This window comes from Molothrus ater, chromosome 8, assembly GCF_012460135.2.
Source record: "Molothrus ater isolate BHLD 08-10-18 breed brown headed cowbird chromosome 8, BPBGC_Mater_1.1, whole genome shotgun sequence".
Taxonomy (NCBI): Eukaryota; Metazoa; Chordata; class Aves; order Passeriformes; family Icteridae; genus Molothrus; species Molothrus ater.
The window spans coordinates 6,664,067-6,690,789 of NC_050485.2; the positions used below are offsets into that span (position 1 = coordinate 6,664,067).

Here is a 26,723-nt window from a genome sequence, read left to right on the forward strand (position 1 = left end):
ATAGGGACAGGAGTGAGATAACACAGGCCAGATATCCCCTCCCATTTCTAAAGACATGTTGAAATGGAATATGAACTCAAATAGGTTTATCTAATGATCTAATCTAGTCTAATTAATATAATAATTCATATAATAATTCTAATTCATATTTCCCACTGATGCATAGTACAAGCAAAGCAATTTACCAATACCATAGTATTTTCAGATAATATTAGGTATTTATTAAACTGCTGCTTAGTCAATAGTGTCTAATGTGCTGTATCTGAAGTTCAAAGTGCCTAATGCCACCTGGTTGTTGCCAGTAAGACCAAATTCCAGCAGCTCCTTGGTGCAAATCTGTTCTAGCAAATCTGTTCTTTGGCTTTCAATCATTTCCTGTTAATTCCAGTGACAGTAACTTCCTTCCCTTCCTTCCATGAACCTCACAGAAAGAAATCATAGACCCCTCAGAGTCTGAAGACCACATACTGACAGCTGATCTGTTTCATTAAGGCAGCTCTTGTGTAGTCACACACCTACCAGACAAAGCCTAAAATTGGCATAAGTGAGTCATTTCTTACACAAATTGAAGGATGTGTGACATAGATGCATCTAACAATTTATATTAAGCACACATTGCATATACTCCAGCACAGCAGCTGGTCCTGAACCCCTAAAAAGGAATTTTATCACTGACATCACTGAGAGCAGGATTTGGCCTGTGTTTTTGACACATAGTAAGGCTGAAGATATATGTTGTCATATTACTGAGTATTTTTTATCTTATCATATGTAAGCTGACTAAACTAGGAGTTATTTATAGAGGCTAATTCACATTTTTACAGCATATGGATGTGCTTTTTGCCAGCTTTAGCACAAACACAGTTTATATTCATTAAGACTGAGCTAGCTAATTAACCATAGACAGAATTAGTGAATAGCTTTCTAGTAATAGTACCTCAAGGTTGCCAATAATTTCATTTGGGATTTCACACGCTGCAGACTTCTCCTCTTCAGCAGTGACTCCAGCTACAGCCTCGGAAGCCGCTGCCCCTGGACAGGGCTCTTGCAGGCAATCCCCCTGGTCAGTCCCCTAGCAGCAACCAGCCAGAGGAAACACTGAGTTAGAACATCCTCCTGCCCTCTCTGAGACCCAGCAGCACCAGCACAAAAAGAGGCAACACACAGAGAGGTGCTTTTGGGAAGCAGTGCCTTGACAGAGACCATGGTGGCTGTCTCACACTGCCCAGGCAAGGCACACACATCCTTCCACAGGGCAAGAGCCCAGATGGGCTCACTCAAATAAATGTCCTCTGCTGACTGATTATTGCATTAAAAGTCTTTTCATTCAATCTTAGAAGAGAATGCATGCTATGTTCTAGAGAATAAATGCCATCAGTGACTGAGTTCCAATGGAAATTCATAGAAAAACAGCTTAAACAGCCCTCTCCCCCAAATAAACTAAAAGGAACAAAACTGTACCTGAGATTCTGTCACTGAAGCTGAGGGGGAAACTGCAGGTTGGTCAAGTTCAATCTCATTCTGGTAGTATTAAATAGAAAAAAAGAAAAAAGAAGAAAGTAATTTATGTTTAATTATTGCTCAGAGGTTTCTTGCAGTTTTTTTAAAATGGAAATGAAATGGCAGGCAAACAGCAAAAAACAATACCTTTTCTGTTACTATCCAGGTGCTCAGAACTGGAAAACATTCTGAAAATGATTATAGATCAGCTTTAATTTCTAACTGCATCTCAAGGGGCCCTCTTTATAATGCTTGGAAAGAACAGATGATTTTCATAATTTCATAACACTAGAGCTTCTTACTCATGTGGATAATTACGTTTAGAAAACACAGTGCTTAGGTAACATTCTGTCTTCCCACTGCAAATTTGTCACTTCTGAATGGGGACACTGTTGCAGTTTGGAATTGCAGGGGAGTATCAAAGGAGTCAGTTGGAGTGAAGTTGCAGCGACACTAAATCAAATAAGGCCCTAAGGAAGCTATTTTAATATGTAACTATAATTTAAGAGTTGCTAATGGCCCAAGTTTTGCTGCTTCTTCTTGTTCCTTTGCTGTGACTGTGGGAACCTCACTGCAGAGAGGGGGACCATGGGACCTGCAGCTCCAGGAATGCTCTGCCAAGGGCATGGCTTTTCCCACCTGGAGCAGCTGGATGAAACACCAAGTCCATGCTCAGGTTCTCAGGAGTGATGCACAAGGCAGCCCTATGTCCTCTAAAGGGACAAGGTTTTGTGTCCTACTTTAAAAAAATGGATGACAGAAAACATATGTGCCAAATAGGGCGAAAAAAGGCAATTGTGGCCAAGCAAGGAGCAGGGTACAGCACTGAAATGGTGTGTCTGGGGCCTCTGCAGGGGAAGTGCCCGTCGAGAATATGAGGCAGATGTTCCAGTTCTGAGTCAGCGATTACAAACAGGATTTTGCTTGGATGGTGTAAGTAAACGACATTAATTCACATCAGGGTAATTGCAATTCCCATAAATTAATTTCATCATACTTTTGAAATTCTAGCTAGGTTGATATTTGGGTCATTTAGTTACTTGCTACAGTTAACACGCTGAAAATATTAAAGCTTCTATACATCTGCAGAAGTGATAGCAACCACTGAAAATACAAAGTTAGACCAAGCCACTTCATTACAATAAAAATCTCTTTTGTAGTCCTAAAAGCTTTTCAGAACTTCTGTTTGGACACTGTCACTACCTCCAAGGTTCCCTGTTATGTGTGAGCTCAGTAAAGTAGGTAGATAGCATTAGTCCATGTTTATAAGAATCTAACAGGCTGACAGAAAGATTTGCAGATTATAACTGAGGAGAAAAACAGTTATAGAAGCATTTTCTTTTATCACTTGTAATTTAAATTTTCAGCACTTTGTCAATGCCTACATACTCACAAAAGAAATACTCAGAAAGTTTGTGTTTGGAATCAAAATGAAAAAACTGACTCAAACTATTTCTTTCAAAAACAAAGACACATTGTTTTCAAATTCTATTTTTTAAAAACCTAGAACTTTTTTAATTTAGCAACTATCTCAATTTTCTTCCCTTATATTTTCTTATTAAAAATATTAGCTGAAGTGGATGACGATTCAAAATTACTTTCTGCTTCCTTAAAATAATATTTTTTGCTTAGCAACCTATTCACTAAAAATATAATTTTTTATTTAGATTAAATTATCATTCCATTTATTTTCTCCAGTCCAAATAAAAAAAAAAGTCGAATTATGTAATAAAAATAGACCATGTTTTTAGAATCAATTCCAAGCCAATCAAATACACTTTTGTTGCATGGATAAGATTTTTCAGAGGTTCTGTTTTTCTGAATAATATTTTTACTTCATTGCATCTTTTTACAGAGAGCCATTCTTTACTCATCTGTTCCATGTCTAATAATAACCCTTGGATCATTAAGAAATAACTAAATTACAGCAGAACTAGTCTCTCTAATGAGCCATAATAGTCCCAACAGTCAGCCAAAAGGTTTTTTTAAAGACTGTGAAACTTCAATGTAGAATATGAAGCTTTTTGTTTGGTAATAACAAGTTTATGAGCAGGACTACAGTTTACAGCCAAAATATAGTGACCTAGAAATGCCATTCTGCATTGCTCCTTTCTATACATTGTGTCCTTAACAAGTCCAGGGGAAAATTAGAACGAATGAATTGTGGTGAGAGCCCGAAGCCAACAAACGTATTTAAATGAATCCTTCTGATGCAATACTTTCCTTTAAAAAATACAATTAAGTCTTTGTGTTTCCTTTGAACAAAACCTCATGTTTAATAGCACCAATGGCTCTGTAGTAAAATCTATTTAAAAACAGAGAAGGAGACACAGTAAGTTTTATACAGTTACAGAGGCTTTAAAAAAATGTTGCTAGTTTCTGAAGACTGAGTAAATTTATGGTAAATTACTTCCACTGACCTACATTAAAAACTTCACTCTCCTTTTTTTAATTCCTGAAGATTTGTCATTATGTGAGCATTATTCACTGTGACAAAGATGTATTACTCAAAGTGTCCTCTTGAATCAATATAACTATCGAAATGTGAGGAACAGTTTGGCAAGATGATAATGCCTTAAAAATTAATTGGCAATATTTTCCTGCACACTGCGGTCCAGCGGGTCCACGGGAATTCAAACATCAAGACATTGTGAGGCAGTTGCACAAATGTAGCTGGCATATCAGTGTCAGCTGCTCTGAAAGAGACTGAAGGGACAATTAGGTGCACTATTCTTACCAGTTCTGAGGTGAGGTGGGGTGCCAGGAGGCCGCTGGGCCGGGGAAGGCAGCACAGCTTGCCATGGGACTGATGGGTGAGCACCACCTCCCCAACCCAGGGGCACCAGCCTGGCTGAGAAGTGCAGCTGGAGCAGACACTGCTCTCAGAGCACAGCCCCGTGCCACAACCCTGCTCTGGAATTCTTACTGGTACAAGTCTACATAAAGATAGGTTTGTATAAAAAGCACTGTGTTGTTCTGTACATAAACTCACTTTTCTTGTTGTTGAGAGGTAGCAAATTGCCTTTTTACAAATGTAGGCAGAGAAAAGACAGTAAAATAGTGCAGAGGGAAATTTCTACAACAGAATAATAACAGGAAAGAAGATTGGTAAAGCGTTCCAATAGATGAGTTCCACAGATGTGGTAGTTATTATAAAATTAGCTTTGCATAACTTACCAATACACCATTGCATTTTCTCCCTGATGTTATCTGTTACTTAAATTAATTTTTCTTAAGTTACTATTATTGCAGATTTTATCCATTCTGTATTTTATTATTTAAAGTTTCTGTGGCATATAACAAGCCCTGGCTGATAGTGTTACTTTTAATAATAGATATAAGAGGTTTTAGTATTATAGAAATGGCTGCTGGGAATATCTTAATAGTCATAGCACAGAACGTCTGCTCTCAAAATATTATGTAGATTAAAACTAGCTATTTACTTACACTCTAATTCAAGGCATTGAAAAGGTTTGCAGTATTTATGTATGTGGCATGAAGGGGAACAATCTACTCTAGGAATAAATATCAGAGTTTGGGAATTAGCAAGCTAAGGTCAAGGTCAGTTTGGCTTTCCTAACATGCTTACTGAAAATGAGAATTCAGAGTTTATGTTTACTTATTTCATAAACAAGAAAAAAGACTGAGGGAGTGATGCATTTGCCTCTTTGATAGAAGGCTTTTGTACCACAGAAATATTTTAAAACCACCTTCTCAGCTTGGTATTACCTGAAATTCTGTACTCCTTTCTACACAGTCTTAACATAAATTCTCTGCAGCTAAACTTACCAAACACAGGAAAATAATTATTTATAAGGATTGGAAAAAAGATCCCACATTCAACATGGACCATTTCTAAAGCCTTGTAACATCTTTCCAAGCCTTTCAATGGATATAGGTTTGATTGATATGAACGGCAGATGAGTTTCAAAAAGGGAGCTCTTTGTGCATTATTCTCTATATTCATATCACCTGTGCAGTTTGTACTTGTATGCCATGGGACCTTATCCTACCAGAGGCCTGCACAGATTTCTCTCATATATATGTGAGCTTTGCTATCAAACAAACTCTGTAATACAGGATTTACATTACTTTGCTATTCATGCTGAGCATGGCGGGCCACACACCTACAAATGTGCTGAATTTCAGCTGCTGCAATAAAAGGCACTTACAAGAGGTGGTTTGTTGGATGCCTGTATTTCATGTGGTTGAATTTGAATGAATACCTAATGGACAGAGATGCATTGACTCAAACCAGCCTGCTTTTTTTAATCCCTCCCCTTTTACCTGCCAGCATATGCAAACACAACAAATCCACCCCACCTGCCTGCGGAGGCATCACCCACGAGCGTTCCCACAGGAGGCTCCTGGGAGCTGCTGATAGCTCTACAAATACATCTGCCATCCTCTTCTGCAGCAATTGAATACATGAGGTCCAAAGGACCAAAGGATTTTACAAAGCACTCAAAAACTTAATCCAAGTATCTGATCTCTGTGGTGTGACTGAGGTGGCAGAGTTACCTCCTGTGCACCCTCACTACACGCATTTGTATTAATATTAAAAGCAGAATTAAGATCAATGAGGGCCTGAAACTCTGCCTCTGGAGGATGTCCCTGGTTGCCAATGATGCACACGGAAATTCTGTGTGCGTGTTCCTGGGCAGGAGTTTTCAAACCACTATTCCTAAAAGAGACAGAGGTTCAGTGAGTCAAAGGTAAGCTTTATGCTCTTATTCCTGCATTTCAAAAATCCAAGTCAGTATCTTCTAAAATAGTTTTCCATGTTTCTGATCTGTGATGTGAATCAACTTTGCTGACAATACATTAGTAAGAATCTAGTCTAAAATAGCTATTTGAAGCAATTTGGTGCCTACATTGACAAAACAGGATCTCCTCCTCCCCCCAGGAAGCTGTAAATCAGTCAGTGACATCTGGCCTCAAGGACATCAGAGTCATCTGAAATGTGGTAATTTATATTAATGAACATCAATATTAATTTTTAAATAAAAAGAATTTGCTACTGCCATTATGTTTGCATAAGAAATATTATTTATAGCTTGTGTTCCTCCTTTCCTACATTTTGCCCATAAATTACTGTAAGGAAACACAATGTCACAGTTATAAATATTTTTCCTTGGAGTTAAAGCTTTTACATATCCTCTTACTGTTTTCAGTAACTACATGAGGACAACCAGGATTTTCTTGCTACTCCAGGAGCTGCTGCCAATTTTAATGCTTGACTGAGTAGAAAAGGGTGCTTCTACAAAAACAACCAAAGCCTTCCTCTCTAGAGATATCTTGATGCAGAGTGCCCATTATGCCTAGATTCTGTAAGAATCTATCTTAACATACCAGGAAAAAAACCCAACAATAATACCCCCTGATTTTACTAGGCTGCAGTTGTCTTCTACTGCTTTCACCAAGCTTCCAATTATTGCTGCCAATTTGCAGATTATTTAGAAAGACAAAATAAAAGACATAAAAAAAATCCCCAGCTGGCTTTAATGCTGAGGACACATCACTAAATGATTCACCTTGGAATGGTCACTCTAAATTCACAGTGCATTTAGCATTGCCAAATCTCCTAGAGTTATGGGATTACAAGAGAATCTCAGCTTTCATTTAAAAATAAAGTTAGCTCTTATGGTTGCAGAGGAAAGATTGAAAACATGAATCTTGAAAGCTCAAAAATCAGACTGCAAGGAAAAAGAACCAAACAATCATTTTTAAGCAATTCATTATTTTTTGGGATATGTCTCATAATTTTAAATACTCAAGGCTAACATAACCCTTCAAAACATACATACAGATTTTCAGGAGGGGTGAACAATTTTGGTTTTTTTTGTTCTTGAAAGCCATGGAACAAGCAAAGAACAGCCAGCTCCTATATTGGCCATAATCATAATCAAGAGGGATCTAAAGTCATTTAAAAAGTAAACAAAAAACCATCACAGGCACCTTTCCCACAGGAATCACCTATCTAGAGCTACAAATGGTTTTAAAAAATAAAGGCCCTTTTATTACTCCTATGATCACATCTGAAAACCATAAAAGTAAGTTCTGTTGAACCCAATGAACAACAGGCAGAGGCATCCACCTTTATCAGGCTGGAGCTTTACACTTGTTGTGCATCTTTTCTACCACATTACTTTATCAGTAAAGAACCAATATGAATGCTGAAAACATTATGATAAAAATGTGAAACAAAACTGGGCCAGGTGCATCTTTGTACCTCTTTCTGGGACCAGGCTTCAAACATTTTATAAATACTGCAATTCCATACTCTCAGAAAACCAATTTGTATGAGAGCATGGGCCTTTGGCAACAAAATGGCCTATAAGAATTAAATTGCTTGGGGGCTGGTATTCATCACACCTGCTTTAGGGGCTCTGTCAGCCCCCCAAACCCCTGCTTGCAGGAAGTGCAAAGACAACTGCCTCTCCTGAGAGACAGTCAACTAAGATAAATTAAGAACCTAAAAACTCCTTACTGTACCTGCCCTGGACTGCAGCAAGCACAGCCTGCTCTCTGGCCTTTTCCCAAGGGGAACCTAGGAAAGCTCACTCAGGGTCCCTGGTTTGCCTGGTGTGAGAAGCATGAAATATTCCCTTTTTTATTCAAATGGTCACTGTAGGAACTCAGAGATGATTACCAGCACCACGTGTTCCTCCTGCACCCTGAGTGTCTAGGGGAAGAGTCAGCCAGCTGTTGGCACCATCCTGGACTGTTTTTTCCAGGTGTTACATCCGAAATGCAGCAATATCTCACCAACTCCTACTGTTCCACAGGGCTTTAGGTCAGCCTCAGGACTTCCAAAAAAAGCCTGCTAATGCAGACATGCCTGTTTCCAGCATGTGTGAACCTCCAGTGTGTCTCATGCTCTGCACACACCAGTTCAGAGCAGCCTGTGTGCTCCTGGAGTTGAGCCCCACCAAACTTCTCTTAGTACAGCAAGCACAGACTTCAAGCTTTACCTAAACAGGAAAAAAAAGGCACCAAGATTCCAAAAACCTAGGAAAACTTAATCCCTCCACCTTTTAGAACAAAAAGGGCTCAAGAAGAGCCTGGGGCACCTACAGAGAAAGTCTGACAGCAGAAAAATAGCATTTTGCTGTTGGTACAGTGAAGGGCAGTCACTGCCTGATGCTGGAAAGAGGTCCCACCTCCTGCCTTTGTCTGCCACTGCTCTTGGACAGCCTTCCCTTCCCACCCACTTCCTCTGAAATCAGCGTTTTCTCCACACAAGACTGGTCATGGACAAGCCCCTCACACAACTGCCCTGTGCTCTGCACGCTCTCTCAGCACCAAATGCCAGATGAACAAGCTCTCTCCAAACTCCTCTCAGTCATTAGGTGCATTAGATGTGGATAAGACTTGTCCGTATTGATTCACCCCCAGCTGATGCTACAGAAAATAGCTGCACTAACATTTAAAAGGTTGCTTTAAAAAAACCCCAAACCAACACAACCTAAGGAATATTGATCCAGAGCTAAAAGGGGGAAAAAACTGCTCACATAATTTCAAAAATACAATATAGAATTTTTTTTAAGAAAAATGCCACATTAGAAAACTGCAGAATATATGGCCACATAAAAATGGGGAGCTTGTGTTCTTTGTTATTAGACCTAAAACATAAGGTCTTTGCCTGAATGTGTAAGTTTCTGTTAAAACAACAATTTGTCCTGTGGACTGTTTTTATTGGAATCACATTTTGCTTTGGAAACAATCATGCAGAAAAACAACCAGTAATTTAGACATCTTAAAAACATCTCAGAACAGGCATGGCTCTGAGAACAGATCAGTTATGGTAATTCTTCCGCTGTGAACTGCAAGGTTTTTAAAATCCATTTCCATATTTTTAATTAACACCTAGTTAAAAAAAAAACCTTACTGTAGGTCATTTTAATCACAAATGGGAAAACAAATTTGTTTTATCAGAAAATGGATTCAACACTATTTTAGGGACTTATTTTTCATGTTTTTATCATAAAAATTAAGCCATTAGCATACATTTCCCAATGTGGGAATGCAGAAGCAAGCCAGCTCTCTGAAATTTCAGAGTTACAGTTTTCAGTCACCTCTCTATGTGAAACTAGTCTATTTTAACACCAGAATATTTGATCAGCACACACAAACCCTCCACATAAATCTAAGGTATCAGTGCTTCTTTACAACTCCATTTCTATGGAATTTCAATCTGCAGAGTTGTAACCATGGCCTGTTAGTCTAAAGAAACCCTCCCTTCCTTATGTGACACTTGGATTTCGTGCCCCAATGTAAAGAGGCTCTCTCATTACGTATGTGTTCATAAATCTGTTTATGCTGCATCTCAGCGTGTGTGCCTGTGTTTGTTGTAACTCTCTCTTAGAATCCTGTCATTCACGTTAGATAAAAACGCAGCTGTGGGTAAGGGCAGGGTTGGTCTGGTGAATGCAGGAGTTAAACAAAGCCTTGCCTCAGCACAGCTTGGCTAGGTGGGTGATTTGAAATCTAGTAAAGCTTCCCCTTGGTAAACTGCCAAAGCCAACCACACCTTGGATGATGTGAGGTTGTTTTTGAGAAGGTAACATCTCCTTGCAGATTATCTCCTCCCACTTCAACTTGGAAGGTTTCTGAGAACAGTCATTTCCATTTCTGTTGGGGCATGAAATGGTTTCTGCTGAAAAATAGCATAAATCTCATTCTGCTTTGACTTGTTAGGAAGCTCATGACAAATCACATAATCCAATGTGGATTTTTAGAATTTGTTTCAACAATGCATGGGAAGAAACAAACATTTCTACTGAATAATTTCTCTCCAATTTAAAAAAATAAGCTAAAAACAGTCTCTTAACTCCTTATCCCTTATAAACTCTGTTAACTACATCTTATAGAAAATCACCATCCTCACAAGTAACAGAACTAACAAAGATCTAACATTTGCTCAAAGATTTCCACAATCATACAGAATTCTATCACAACTCAGAACAGAGAGCAAACACTTCCAACTCTGGAGTGAAAATCTTGAGCCAGCCATAGAATAAGTGAAGCTAAAGGGTATTGCATTGAGTTGTACGCTGCAGCCTTTCCTCTCCCTCCCCTTGAGCTTTGTCTCTCTGAGAAACTCTGTTCTACAAAAATAGGCAAAGAACACGTGACCACAAAGTTTGCACGCAGTTTGCCTGATGAGATAAAGACAATGTGTCAGCTTTTGATGGGAAAAAATGAAGTAATGATGCCAAAGGGTTTTATTTATTCCTTTCAGCACCACCTTTTCCTTGGCAGCTTTCCTAAATAGCAATGTCATAAATACCTAGAGGGAGCAAGCACCCAATGGCAGCATCTTCTCTTGAGAATGCAGAGCCATACCCAGAAACATGACATCGCCTACTCTGAAGTTGCTGTCTTTTGATCTAACCCTTAGAAGAAAGCACTCAGCAGGAAAATCCAATGTGTCTGGATTGCCAAGGAGAGAAGTGGAGGAGAAGATAGGAAAATCACTAATCGCTGGGAAGCTTGGCTGGCAGCACAGAGAAAGGCAGGCTGGATGAGGACACAGGATTCATTTGGTGCTGTGGAAGAAAAGAGCAAGAGTGATGGGAAGCAGCAACCACATCTCATGGGTGGAGGAGAGGCAGTAAGGCTGAGCATAACCTGGAGATCAGATCAAAGTTCTCACTCTGAAGACTCCTGGAGGTGGGCCCTATTTAATTCCTTACCTACATTAAGCTTCTTCCCTCCAATAGTCTCTTGATCCATTGAGACAAAATGTCACATATGCCAGTCCTTCTGTGATGTCATTTTCCATTTTGGTCTTAAAAACTGGCAGAATGTGAAGCAATTCTCACCACTGTCACTGGGTTTGTGCTTTTATGTTGGCCAGAAATACTGACCCCTGCATGGAAACACAGTCCATACACACATACACACACATACATATGCAACTGCTAATTGTTTTTTAAGCCTGAAAGGACTGAAAAATAAACTTACAAAAAGGCTTTTAAAGAAGAAGTCGATACCAAAAGCTGAAAAAAAAATGACTTAACTAGATACCCTAAAGAGAAAAGACCTTACCAAGTATAATAGACAAATTTTCAGTAAAGTCCCTCTGTACAAAGTATCTCCACATTTATAGGACTGACTGCTTTAAGAGTTCTTTACAGGTGTCCATTGTATCATGTATACCCTTATAAATCATACTGGATGCACAGCTCCATATGGAAAGAACAGAGTTGATAGGAGGTACCTTTGAAAAACTTGGCCCCAGAACCAGAGACAGGTTATTTTTCCATGACAACAAGTAATAGATATATTTCTCTCTCTGTGCTAAATTAGTCTCAGAGCAACACCCTCCATCAGAGAAAGACCTTGAGGTGCTCTTATAATACAAGTGAATGACAAATGGAGCACTTTAACTGGATTTTTAACAGTCCTAAAATTATTAAAATTGTGAACTTTAAATAATTATATTTCAACCAGTGTTTTACTAGTTCTCTCCCTACCTTCTCTGATTTTAATTTTCTCACTTGTCAGCGTGCCTTGGCAGTGAGAACAAGAAAGACCTCAAACCTTTGCTGATTGCCTTCCATGCAATCTGATTTCTATAAATTAGAAGTTGCTGATGGGAAAGCAGACAGCAGTACCCTTTGATCAAGATACACATCTTGATCTCTTTTATCATTTTTTAAAAAAACAATAATATTACAACAAAAAAAAAATCATCATACAAGCTTTTCGATCAAAGTGTGTCACTGTCTGCTTCCCAGTCGACATACTGCCAGTAAATTGGCGCGGTGCCCGGAATGCGCAGGCAGCAGCTGGTGGGGTTGATTACCATCTGTATAGCCACTAGTGTAGAAAATATTATGTCTCCATCTAGTGGGCATCTGCAGTTTACAGGAAATTTCAAAATGGGTCGGAGCAGACTTCCGTGGGCGGCAGGAGCTTCACGCGACTCCCCACCAGCAGAACTGGGCTATCTGAAACAAGGAGGGCTTTGGAGCCCCGCCCCGGTTCCATCCCTGTGCTGGCACTTGTCCTTGAAATAATGTTTTCTGCAGAGGTATTCATAGAACAACTATTTCTGTTCTCACAACAAACCACCTCTTTCCAGCGCTCTGCAGCACCCTGGAAGACTTGGTGGCTGAAAAATGTATAAGAGGTCTGGAATGTATAAGAGGTAACAGGAAAAGGAAGGTGAGAGCAAGGATGTCATTAATGATCAAAACTCCTGAAATAAACAATAAGGAATGAGATGAATATGCCAAGACAATATTTCCCTTTATATATTAATATAATATATATTATTATATTATTTGTATAAAATAATACAAACTGCCCTCCCAACTACTTAATGGCAGGACATGCAAAATGTACTGTTAACTCTCTCATATAGTTTCTGATAACATCCTTGACTGAAAAGCAACAGGGGTAACACAAGATACACAAACCTGTTTTCAGGAGAGTGCCAAGGAAACAGGCCTCGGAACACAGATTTTAGAATCCATGTGGCCACCCAAAGGAGAAAATGAGGCACGAGCCAGCACTATGACAGCTCTCTCACAACAGTCACAGGACTAGAACAAATAGTTAATAAAGATTAATTCTACTCCACTCATTACACCACGCTCCTTTTCATCGATTTCCATCCTTTTTGACGACTACTCCACCAGCAATTTACTGACTGGGCATATTTTATGCACAGCCATCTACTGTGAAAACTGCATCCTAATGAAGAATATCAGTACAGCAAAATGAAATAAAAACCGACAAGATCATACTATTGATTTTCTCCATCCACACAGACCAGACCTAAATTCCCTTAGCTTGGGAAATCTGTTGAGATAACTCTCCAACATAGCACGATTAGATTTCATTTAATGACTTTTCAGAATGCACTGTAGGTCCTGAAACAACTCCTCTTGTTTTTCTGAGTATCTTTTAATAAAGTTGTTCTAAATGTGTTTTGATTTGACACCTAAACTGGTTACAGTAAAGCATTCTTTATTTTTATCATACATTTTGTTACATTAGAGGTAAGTTTATTACTCTATAAATAATTCATTCAAAGGAACTTCAGTTTAACAGCACCTAATAGACACAGTCACTTAAGGCAGTATGCTGGCAAATTCCAGCTTTAAATCAGAATTTGATCTTTCTTCACATAAAAAAAAATGGAAACTACTCAGAAGAAAGCATTCAGTTTTAAGAAACTCAGGCATGAGCACTTAAAAATGAAGTCAGTGTGTGCCAACTACTGACTTCTGTACTAATTTATTACATTGCTTGTTTGTGCAGGAAGGGGATGAGATTTGTTTCAACAGAAACTAGAAGAATTAGAAACGACTGTTTTCCCCTCAACAATTTGCTGTGATAGAAGCTTTATTTTTCAGGTCAGCGCTCTCCATTTTTGATTGCTCAATGGGAGTGCCACAATGGCTAAAAAAAGAATGCTCTGAAACTTCAGGAAATAGAAACTGCTGACTACCTGGTGAAGAAATAATGATTTATAATATATGAATAGGGGCAATAATTGGATAGCAGGCTCTACTCAAAAAAGCCTTAATTCACAGATGTGACATCAGAAAGTCATAATCCATCGATCTAGCATCAGAATGATGGATTATGACTTTTTGAGAACATGTAGATATGTCAGCTTCATGAGCATTCCGGGAACCGTAGTCCAAATTGTTTTACTGAGATCATTTGAACAATTGCAGCTTTTTCCAATAAAGCTGATGCACTAATATTTTGAAATACAAAAGTTCTGGTTTTTTTAAAATCCTAAAAATCCTCCAACTAAATATCACAGGTTGCCATAACTTGAGATTGAAGATTTATTTTTTTTAATTGCTTAGATGTTGTGTGATTTTCTAACAGAGATGACAAGAAGTTTAAAACCTAATTGCTTTTTACGTCAAAAAAGTTTCCTATTCGAGTTTGGAGGCAAAATAAACAAGGTGTTTTCTTTCAGGAAAGAACTGACATATTCTCTGCATGTTCCCCCCCCCAGTCTACTTAGAAAAAAAGTTATTATGTGGATTTAGATAGAATCCTTTATGAAAATAAATAATATTCTTGCAATGCTTGAATACCTAGAGGTTGAAATATATTTTTTATACAGAAGCTTTTGACATTTTAAATTAAAAAAAGACAGTTGGAACTTCAATTTCCTCATAAAAAAAATAGGCTAAGGTTATTGAATAAAATATTCACAAAAGTTCCAGAGATCGTTTCATTCAGCACTGCATACTTACTTAAAGGTAAACCAAAATTTCATTCATAAAATTCCATTGCAAAATCTTCCACTGGCTTTTCCCCATTACAATTATGTGAAACCACCTCTCAATTAACGACTGTGACATTAGACTAATTCAGGGGCTCAGACAGGTAAGACCTCTTCCAAAAATGCTTTCTGCTTGAGTGAAGTGTTGAGAATAAAAAGAAATCTAAAACATTACATCTAAAATATTACTAAGTAATTTCAATGTATACTCATATTAAAACTAAAAAACCTGTGACTAAAATATCTTCCAAAGGTATAAGAACTTTATGTTATACAAGTAACAAGGGCTAAAGGGCAAAATAAACAAACAAAACCAAGCCATGGTTGCATATGTCCCTATTTTTTTTTTTTTCTGGAAGTTCATTTGTCTAGGAGGTTGAGTTTCTCCTTCTCTGATTTTTCTCACCTTATTTTCCTTCTTACTCACAAAACGTTCTAAAGGGGGCTTATTAATAAAGGAACTACTTAGGTGAAATTTTTTAGTTGATACCCCCTCCCCCTTTGGTCTGTTCCTGAATACAGGTATCACAGAGGAAATGTCACAGGGCTCTTTTATAATGGCTGAAATAATTTCTTTCACTAAGTCCTATGTATACATAAAGTAAAGACATCCTGGGTCCAGTGTCAACCCAGATTTCAAAGCAAACAATAACAACAACAAGACCAAAGGAAGGGAAAAAAGTTGCGGGAAAAAGAATCCACTTATTAGAGCAGACAGAAGTGATTTACTTCATTTTGACAGCTAAATATTAAATGGCTAATAAAAAAATCAGTGCCATGTTCCACAAACTCCTTCCTCTAAACTCACCTAATGTTCATAAAAGTCTCACATAAAGGAATCACATCACTGAAAAGCAGCTACTTCTTTAAAAGAGCCTTAAGCAACAATCACACTGCACAACTGATCAAAAGAGAGAGCACCTCACGCCATTAACTTTTCTGGGAACTACCACTGGCAGGCTGTAATTACTCACTTGAAGGCAGTCAGGAGGACACCATGCCCAACTGTTCTCTGCCTGTGATTTATACGCCTGAGGTAATGACCAGTGGCCAGAATATCAGTGTGGCAGCTCCCTTCAAAGAGCCTGTTGTGCAGCACCAAACCAGGTTCACTATTACTTCATCACCAAACCATCTTCTACCTGCATTTTCCTTGGATCCTTTTCCACCTAAGTATTTACCCAGCTCAACTCAATTAAGCTCATGCCATCAAATGAGATCAAGCAGGGTGGCTACAACCTTTCCAGACTGAAGAAAGACTAAAGCCCTTGGGACTGCATGCAGGGGAAGACAGGAGTACATTGAGCATCTCCTGATTCCTCCCCCTTTTTGGAGGTGTGCATTAGTCCTACCCTTTCTCTTGTAATTGAATTGGTTGTTTCCTTTCTTTGTCTCCACTGACACCACTAACTCATTTAATGTATGTTATGAAGCACCAGTCAGATGTTAAGTTTCTGCCTTTAATGATGTGTGCTTGAACCAATGACCTTGAAGTGCAAGGCACAATAGATCTTTACCATTCCCTCAACAGCCAGGCCTTTATTCATCAAGTTTATAAGCAAAACCTGTGTGCAAAAGGAACACTTACTCACTATTACTATTATGGTCATTCTGCTGGGGCTGTACATTGCACTGAAAGAATATGACTTATAAAGTGCATGGGTTAGTAAAATTTAAATCAAGCAAATGTTTAATACTGAGCCATTTCATCTTTTTCCAAAGTTCTGCAAATTTAATACAAAGCATTGAAATTGCACTTCAAGCCCTAAGGCTTGCAATGTTGGAGCCTGCCTGATTAACATAATTAAAAGAATAGCATAACTCAAAATTTAGTAAATAATGAAATATATGCAGACCTATTGTTTACCTCCAACTGATAGCATGATTCTAGCTAAAAAATTACACTGCTTCATAGCTGACAAGTTGCTAGAGCACATCCCCTTTTTCTTGCTGTGCATACCATTAAAAAAGCAGAGGTTAAACACAGAAATAAAAAAAAAGGGGAATTCTATTTTTGGTCACAGTGGTGCTTAGTTCTTTCCTCTCTTTTTTACAATAAGCAGGTGTTGCTGAAGAGGTGAAAAGACACGTGGTAGGTGGACATTGACCTTGAGAAGGGTAGGAAAATGCTTCCTTGGAAAGAATTGTCCTCCCCTTCCACAGTCACTACATATCTTGTATTGCATTTTCCTACCTTAGCCAAGATCCAGCTTGCAGGAGAAGCCAAGCTATATCCATTTGATTACTGGACATACATAGCTTGTGAGACCTGATCCAGAGGACTGCTCAACAAGGGCAAAGCTGACAATTTTATGTGGCATAAAAATCCTACCTTACACAGTGCTTGTGAGCCACTCACACCTGCATGGCCATGGAGGGCTCCCAGAGGTCACAGAGACAGGTTTTATGGGATGGAAATCTTACTTTCTTGACCCTGAAACCACAGAAAAAGTGCCGACTTTTTCTGCAAATGTTGCCTGCTTATCTTCATTCTCTCCTGCAACAATTCTGCCTTCTCCTTCAGCCACTACACTGATCACCAGCCCCTCCCAACATATGAGGTGGAAAGCCAACGACAAAATTAAAACAAGTTGGCAAATGTACCTATATATACATATTTCATGTTAGCACAGTTATGCTTCAGAAATTATGGCAACAGCAATAGAATTCTGCTGCTGTGATCATGGATAATCAAAGCAAGTGAAAAAAAAAGCCAGTGCTGAAATATTTTCAAAGGTATGAAAGTCTTTACTGTTGTGTAATTTAAATTTACTTGCCATCACTTGAAATTTCCTTTCGTCTGCGTGATTAGAATTTAAATGTTCCCAAAGTACATTAACAAATATAATTCCCGTTATATTGCAGATATACTGCAGCAACCTCCTCTTAATGCTGAACACTAACTAGGCTCCTTAATTCACTACAGAAAACACAAAGCACAATTAGTTAAAATGTTTTCAAATGAAGTCTTATTTGGGAATGACCCACAAGACAAACCAATGCAGCACTTTCTACTCTACTTACACATACACACATACACCCACGTGTCACAAAGTTGTAGTAGTATTTTCTACAGCTGTAAATATGGGATGTTTGCATTTTAGAGAGAGTGTTTTTAATGTAACAGTTTTCAGTTTGAGGCCAAATTTTGCACATTACACACCTCGGTAATATACTGTTTATTTTCGATACAATCCTAGCAGTTCCTCTGAAATTACTTGGGGCACAGTGGATTGAGGAAACATGAATTGAATGGTAAATCTTAGCAGCTCACTCAAAATGTTATACCTGGCAACAGTAACAGAAGGACAGACATTACAAGCCTTCTCATGCAATATCGCATGAAAAATTTGTCTAAAAGTCACCATCCCAAATTCTTTCATTTTCAAATTCAAGATATTTTTGATGAATAGAAATTACTGTTCCCTGAAGACAGGGTTCCAGAGCACATTAGTGTCATGTCAAAGATTTTATGCAGCCTGAGTAAATTGGATCTTAACTGGGAAGTAGTTGACAGAGCCAACCTGAAAGCCAGGTAAACATGAAGCTGCAACACCCTGCTGAAACACAACTATTTATTGTAGCATTGGTCAAGTTCAGTGTACTCTTCATGAGCAGCTTTAATTTTTCCCCACCATACTGATCTTATCAGATGTGACAGGCAGAATCCTCTAAACAGCACAAATCTATAAAAATGACCTTTTATGTAACTGAATTCCACAGAGCAGAGTTTAGTTTGTTAAGTCATGCTATCTTTTTGTTACTCTTTGTCCATTCTTCTCCAATTGATTTGGTGGCAGGAGAAAATGAAAATTAAAAAAATCAAATTCTGTATGTCTGTATAGGTTAGAGCTATTGGTACCTATCTGATTAAGCAATTTATTTTGCTACTAAAATTGCTAGTATGTTAACAGATAAATGTTAAGGAAGAAAGCAGATTTGTCTTCTTAATTGTATTGGTTCAGTACAAAATGAAACAAAACCAACTCATGTTATGGTCTGCAAAGCCATAAATGTATTAAAATAGCAATCAAGCTCTGAAAAACTTTAGGGCTTAATTCCCAATTCCCAGAGCAACTCAGTCCCCTGTGTAACACACAATGCCCTGTTGATCATTTAATGTATAACCTTTAAACTTTCCCATTACCCAAATAAGCTTCCTTACCACAGACTTCTACATTTTTTCCTAATGCATATGGTTTGCTGCTTATTAGTTTTTGTAATGTTTCCACTACTATGGAAGAAAGAAAAAAACCCAGCAATCCAGGAGACAAAGTCTCATTTTATCTTACACTTGTCAAATATTAAGATTCTCCTAGTCTGTCAGATTTCTAAGCTTGTCTAATGTCTTTCATTTGTATCCAAAATTAATAAAGTCTATCCATGCTGTATGATTTTCCAGTTGCTCTGATTCTGATTATGCACAATAATTTGTAATTTAAATTCACAAAGATGTGCCAGTGTAGCAATGTATTTATGTTGTCAGTTTTAAAGGCTTGGCCTTTTTGACTCTGATACCAAAGCCCTGTTCTTTCTGCCCACTATAAAGTTCCAGTAATGCTTGGACTGACCAATAACTGCTGGTAATTTGATTATGTACCATCTTCTTTATTATTTACCCATTTAACTGAGGATTGATCAGAACAAAGAGACAATTAAATATACTGCAATAAAACCAGTATGAATAACAAGAGTAGGAACTGAAGACAAGCAAGGAGGAAGGACAAAAGATAAAATCTGTGTCATGGCAAAATAAGTAACATTTGGCTCCTTACTTCCACCTTGACAATTTCTTGATTTCTCAAACAAAACATGATTACTAAACAGAAATTAATGGTTCAGTGCACAGTTCTATGCATGCAGTATCAATAGACTCAAGGGGTCATTCTCAAAATTGACAGAAACATAATGACATTTTTAGAAATTCCACTGCAGGGCACCACAATGAACCAATGGTAGGATTATTAAAAAAAAAAAAAAAAGAGTAAAAAAAAAAGCCACACAAAAAAACCAACCATCCCCTCCTGCCCCCCGCCCTCCCCAAAGTCAGCTACCTAGGCTCTAGCCCTCACTTTCTTTTAATCTAGACCTTCCAGGACAACAGTGACACTAAAAACTGAAAATGGTCTATTGTGAGAGTAAAACTTTTCAATACTTCATTGGAAATCTGACCATTACAGGTAATTTAACATTTCTCCAAAAGTAAGTATTCAACTACATCCTAATTCCTGATGAATACAAAAAGCCGGCACAGTATCTTTCTTAGAACAAAAGAAAATCATTAAGATCCTAAATGTATAACAGATAGAGACAAAAATGATAAATGGGCTCCATGAATACAAAATGAATGCTAAGAAAAACGCCGAGAGAATGTAAAACAGATATTCAAAGTAGAATAATCTCTAAGGAACATCCCTAGCGCTCTTTCATTTTATTATATAAGAGTACTATATGCATTGGTTGCAATGTATTGCAATCTTTTCACAACACACAACGTCCAGTAAATCTAGAAATAGACCTGAATTCCAGCCTGTTAATGCCTGAAACTTGTCCACAGCCTTGATCAATGCAAAATTCAAGACATATCAAGCACAGGATGTTCTCACAACTCCGAGACCATATTTGGATGGCCTTCCTATAAAAGAAGCATGCAACATTCATCTTTATCACTTAAAATCTATGTCATTTCCTTAGATTGTGTTCACAGGCCAAATTTGATATGCACAGTCAAAGTAAATGACAGTGCAAGTGCACAGGAGATATTTTTCCTTACCTCGTATTATTTGAATAGAACAGAATCAACACATAAGCACAGGAATTCTAATACTAAGAAAATAGTCATATGTGTATCAGAATGTAAATCATGCAGAATGACCTGTTCTGTGGGAGTAGTAACAATATTTTCTGCAATATGTATTTACAATATAGTGGGATTCTTGTAGAACCAACCAAAAAGTCAAAAGGACTACTTGTCATAAAAGTGGAAAGCAGAATGTTGAGGTATTTCAGCCAAAAACATCTGTATTTCTTTAGGAATTATCCTGGACACAACACCATCTGCAATGTAACCCTGCAGAACCTACATGGGCTCTGACATAGGCTTTGCAGTCAGAGGACAAAATATGAGGATGAAATCAGCCTAAAAAAAAAAAATAAGCTGAGCACTCACCATGTAAGCATCTTAAGGTCAGCCAAACAGTCAGCCCACTCTAACAAGTAGGAAAAAGTAAACATTAAGTATAAACAATTAAGTATTTCTTCTTCTTCTTTCTTTCTTCAGCTTTAAGTTGGCCAAGAGGAGATTCAGGATGAGTTCACTACCAAATTTTCAACAGCGCACGTGGAAAGCCAAACCAAAAAATATTTTAGATAATAATCTTAACTGTGAAGAACACCAAAAGGTTCCAGCTGCTGTGTTTTCAAGCCTGCCCTGAGGAGATATTCTACCTATCTGATGTTTTCTGAGTGCTCAAAACACATAATGAAGTCTCAGCTTCCACAGAAACACAGTGGATTTGTGGGAGACTCAGGCAGCACAAGGTTAGCTAAGGCTGATGGAAGAGGCAGATGGGAGCCCATTTCCCAAATCAGAAGAGGAAAGAGTGAGGCTCAGTGGGCTGGAGCTGGTGGGAGCTGGCCATCAGCCCACACTGAAGAAGGGATTGGAAGGACAGAACTTCCACCTTGCTCTGTCACTAGCAGCCTGCAAATGACTCCAGCCTTGGGATCAAATGGTGAAGGAAACTGTGCAGACAGGAGAGAAAGGGGCCAGAGCCCTGCACTGCCACATCTGGGCTACCTCAGCCTGATCTCTTTGCTCACCAGGTGCAGGGGAAGGAGGGCATGGAGACCACACTACACCCAACATATTGGGTATGTATAGGCTCTCCTTCCAGTACCATTTGGCAGCTTATTCCCATATTTCTGGTGCATTACAATATTGTTGCAGTGTATTCAGACTCTCATGAAAGAATCAAACATTATGCTTTGGATAAACTCCATCCCTTTGCCAAATGTTTTCCTCATTTAAGCCCTAATAAAAACATTTTGAATGATTATACAGAACCTAAACGGTGCTGAAGTCTTCCAAAAGTCTAGCAAGCTTCAAAGAACAAATAATACAAATGCTGAAGAAAACAGTTGTTTTGTTAATATTCTATTTACACAGCTGGATCCTTAGGAATTTTATCCATCTGTATATTTAGTAAGCAAGGCAAATTAATGCTTAGAATTGCCATTTCCTCAGTGAAAAACAAACCATTAAAATGAAAAGACTCCCCCACAATCTGTCTCCCTCTGCCCCATTCCAGATAGACATACACACCTCCCCCGTAGCCATGAACCACGAAGTAACTGGAGAGGATTCTTCACAGACAGATGTAATTTATAACAAAGGCAGGAAAAGGCAACCCTAACACAGAGCTTGCTGCCCTTCCTATAAAGTTCACCTCCTTACCAAGAAAAAGCAGAGAATAATTTGTTTGGTTTCTGTACTCAACTCCTTTTTCTTTTATTGTGAAAAGTTTCCATTGTCCTTTTATGTTTTGATTACTGAGTAAGTTTAGAGACTTGCCAAATAGCCCTAGATTGTTAACAGACCACCACTATTTAACTCTGAATGCTTTAACAAAATAAAGGCACAGTTCACATTAATATTCGATGCCCTCATTTTATTTATTATCTTTCCTTTGAAATTTAAACAATTTTCTTAGCTAAGGTTTATTAAATGTAAACCTAAGTAGCAATATAAGTTACCTCAAATAGCAACCAGACATCCTATAAAACTTAGCTTTCTAATGAGTAACACTACATTTTGCTGAGCTTAGCATATTTATAGGACATCAAAATAATGTTTTATGAATTAATATTCAAATACATCAGATTCAATGTTCAGTAAAAATACTTTATGTTGGATCTTATGACAAGTTGTAAAATTCAAGGTGGAATTAGAAGACACAAACTTTCTGGTGCATTTTAAAAAGGAACTTTAAAGGATTATAAAACTTGTCTGTTATTTAGACTTGGATTACATTTGTCCTCATAACATCAACTAAACGGATGAAAATTTATTAAAATGTATATTGATTATAAATCATCATGGTAAAGAAATGTCACGCTATTTATTTATATGAATAAGGTCAACATGTTATTCATAACATAAGGTCATAAGATGTATGAATTTGATACTTAAATATTCACCCGTGGGGATACATTCCCATGAAATATTACATCACTTGCCCATTCCACCAATACTTTTATGAATGCAATTTGATTTTCAAGATGATGAAAAGCTGCAGATAAAGGTAAAGAGTACAAAACAGTTGTTAATTGTACTTTAAGGTCATGGATCTCTGTCAGTCGATTACCAAAAATTATGCAGGAAATCTTAGAAACAGGGCAACTGCTCTGGAAAATCAGTCTCCAGTAAGTCAAACTGTACAGGCACCAAAATGGTACCTTCTGGCAAACAACTTTAAAAAGGGCAGCTAAATTTGAACCACCAAAATATAAACAAAATGTGGCACATTCTGAATAACTCCTTGATCCCTGCTACATTACATAGAAGGGTTTAACACTGGAGATAGCACTGTACTGCAGCGGACATAATGCATTGGGCTCAAAATAAAATGTGTCTCTACTTTTTTCAGCAGATTCCTTTCAAGTTACGTTCTTTGAACTTCCAAAAGTTGAGTTATTGTGCAAATAACTTTCTGCCAATGTGCCAGCAGTGACCTACCTGGCTCTCAGCAGCATATGTACAAAGCCCTTCCAATGGTTTGCCACACTGGCTGATAAAGAATCCTGTTTTCTAGATTCCTGTCTCACCAGCAACATGCCCTATGGCAAGCTGAGGACCCCTAGGTTGTGTGGGTCTTGCTCCAGCAGAGCCAACTATGCCATGATGGAGCTGGGGCTCTGAAATGATCTTCAAAAGCACTGCTTTTGTGTCAGGGAGTTTAAACACACACATGTAAGAATAGCAATTCTCTTAAGTGTTTTTCGTTTTAAACTGGAAATAAATCAAACTGCAAAATTCTCAGATTCTCCTATGAAACAAAATTACCGATCTTTGCTCAGCTCTAAGTACTTTTTTTCATGCTGGTCAACTTAAACAAGTAGCATTTGCAAAGGGCATCAACAGAGTGAGGTATTCTGGAATACCAGAAAAGTAAAACAAAATTGATATCCTAATAGTCTGTCCTCAGCTACTTTGCTTAACCACTTAAAAACGTCTCCAAGTCAATACATTTCTGCCAATCTCAATGTCTTCTATTAAAATTTACATCTTGACTGATAACCATTTTTAAATGTGCTGTAGTCTTCTGATAGAGCACTTCATCATTTGGGTTCACAGAACTTTCTGATGAATCGCAGAAACAGGCTGTCATTAATGCACTGACTATCCTTCCAATCAAAGCCTACAATTCCTAGCTGACCTGCATTCCAGCAAATAAATAAGTCATTACTGCTCTTATCACAACTATGTATGCTTCCATACATTCAAACACATATACACAAACACACACACACACACGATTCCATACATATGGAAATCAAGTCACTTTCTAAATAAATAATTAAAAAACTCATAGAGCACATCTGTGTATATATTAATTCCTGCATAGTTCCAGAATTGTTTTCCTGCCAAGAATTCAAGTTTTTTTTCCCTCTCTAACATCATACAGTCAAAAAATGTGATGCTTTGTCAGCTGTACAACTGAACTAAAAAGTGATCATGAGCCTCAATTTTTTTTTCCCTAGTATCTTTAGTTTTTCATCCTCCAGGGTGCTGAGCAATGTGACCCCAGTCAATTCTCAGTTTAATCCTGTGTATGTGAATAGGTCCATTGAAATTAAAGTTCCCAATTTGTTCAGAAGAGGTGCTTGTTGAAATGCTGGCTGGGTCAGAACCATGGTGCTCAGCACACTGAAGGCACAGCCCATGTCAGCTATTTGGCACTTGTCCTGCCTGAATTCTTTTCTTTCGTGACTTCACGCATGTTACTGAGTTAAGAAGCAGGCTTGTTTTGTATTTGATGTTTCCTAAGAAAATAATTTAAAAAACGTTTTGTTAATCATTCTCTAAAGCCTTGTAAAAGTACTCAGCACTGGTTTATGAGTTCCACCAGCTCTCTGGAGCTCTCACCAACTCTTAGGGCAGAGCAGTACAGCTACCAAAACTCAGGAATGTTAAAAGTTCATTAGAAGACCATCAGCATGTGACCTACATGGAAATTAACTGCTAAGCATCAGTGTAGCTCCCCTACTGACAAACGAGTATACCAACACAATCTTTGGAAAACAAAGGCTGTTTCTAGTAGACAACAGATGCTTAAATATTTGAAATAGCACTGCATACAATTCCAACAGACTCCACTTTTCACTCAGACTAATCACAAGTCCTTCAAGATCTCTGGTTACAGCCATAGCAAGCCTCAAGATCAAAGGGCTGGATATCTGTGAATTTTGTCAAAAATCCAGTGGCTCTCCAGCTGCTTACTTCAGTAATCTGGACTTGGGTATGGCACACTTCTGTAACGGACATCAAAAATTACCCTTCAGACATCAAAAGACCGAGCAACAGTTTTAAACATCCACAATCAGAAAATAATGAACCTACTCCTGAAGCTGTAGTTTTGATCTTCATAGCAGCAAAGGCTTGAGGAACATGTTTTGAAGGAAAAACTAAATAAGAGCATGGCAATTAAAGAGAAATGGAATGTAACACAACATCAATTTATCAAAGATACATGATGCCAGACTAATTTCATAGTAAATTAAATAAATAATTTCCTAGACAAAAGCAATGTGAGAGACATGATCAATTTATGAGTAGGCAGGAATACCACACAGATGGGACTGAACGCCCTTGAAGTCGATTCACTCTTGTATTCAATGACAAATTGGGAGGTGACATTGTGGGGACATCTTTTTTTTTAAAGCCTATAGTGCACTGGGAGTACCTCAGCTAGAAAATACAAAAACAAAGGAGAACTAGAATAGCAGATGTACAATGAGATAGGCACACGATACAGGTATAAAACGTTTCTAGGACCTATCATGTAGGCTATTCCCAGCAGAGGAAAAGAAAGCACTATTGATATTTTACAAGGCCTTGCTTTTATCTCAGCAACAATATTATGTCAGTTTGGTCACTTATGTTCTAACAAAACTGATTTAAAGTGGAACAATTATAGAAGAAGGCCAACAGGATGACAAGAAGCTGGTATGGATGTAAGCACATGTGTATCAAAGTCTACCTTTAAAGCAAAGATTAGAGAGGGCTGGCTTTTCTAGTCTAGCTGAATGAAGGCTGACAATGAGATTGCTGTCTCTTTATGCACTAGAAAAATAAACACTGGGGATGGAATGAGAGCTAAAGGTCAATACCCGACAAATTGTCACAAGGACAAATGCACATAAGCTTGTCATGAATACACCCAGACCAGAAATTGAGGTTTTATAACAACAACAGAAACCAGGCATCAGGGCACTTCCGAACTGAAGGAGCAAAGACAAAAAACAAGTTAACTTTTTAAACTGGAGTTTGACAGGTTTCTGAAGAGGATTATGAATGTTTCCCTAAGAGAAAGCAGCATGAGAGTTGACAATTGAAGACATCCCTTCCAGTCCTATGTTCTTCTTGATGTCTTTGCCATGGTGATATTTAGAAAACAAAGCTACAAAACATCAACTCACTGGTTTTTAGGCACTAAAAATATCTGAAACCTCTAGGCTTTGAAAAGCACTCCATTAGCTGGGGAATGAGTTTCTGTAGTGTGAACTGATATGCTTATGGAAATGTTCTGGTTTCATACATCTCTAAAATGCAGTTCTCAAGAAGTCATGGATCAAATTCATTTAAACAATGATTGATTAACCAATCTAAATATTCAACACCTAATGAGGATTAGGTATCAAAGTCAAGTCCCAGATTTTAGGGCTTTGGCTATCAGAA

General features: G+C 37.9%; 1 protein-coding gene across 1 annotated transcript in view; it reads right to left on the reverse strand.

The window, feature by feature from the left end:
- Positions 1 to 26,723, reverse strand: part of CABCOCO1 (ciliary associated calcium binding coiled-coil 1) — a 50,847-nt gene that overhangs the window by 2,583 nt on the left and 21,541 nt on the right. Inside the window, exons 6-7 of the mRNA XM_036385618.2 lie at positions 1,462 to 1,521; positions 938 to 1,072 (exon numbers count right to left, since the gene is read on the reverse strand). Of these exons, the coding sequence (XP_036241511.2) occupies positions 938 to 1,072; positions 1,462 to 1,521 (195 nt within the window). The remainder of the gene's footprint in view (positions 1 to 937; positions 1,073 to 1,461; positions 1,522 to 26,723) is intronic.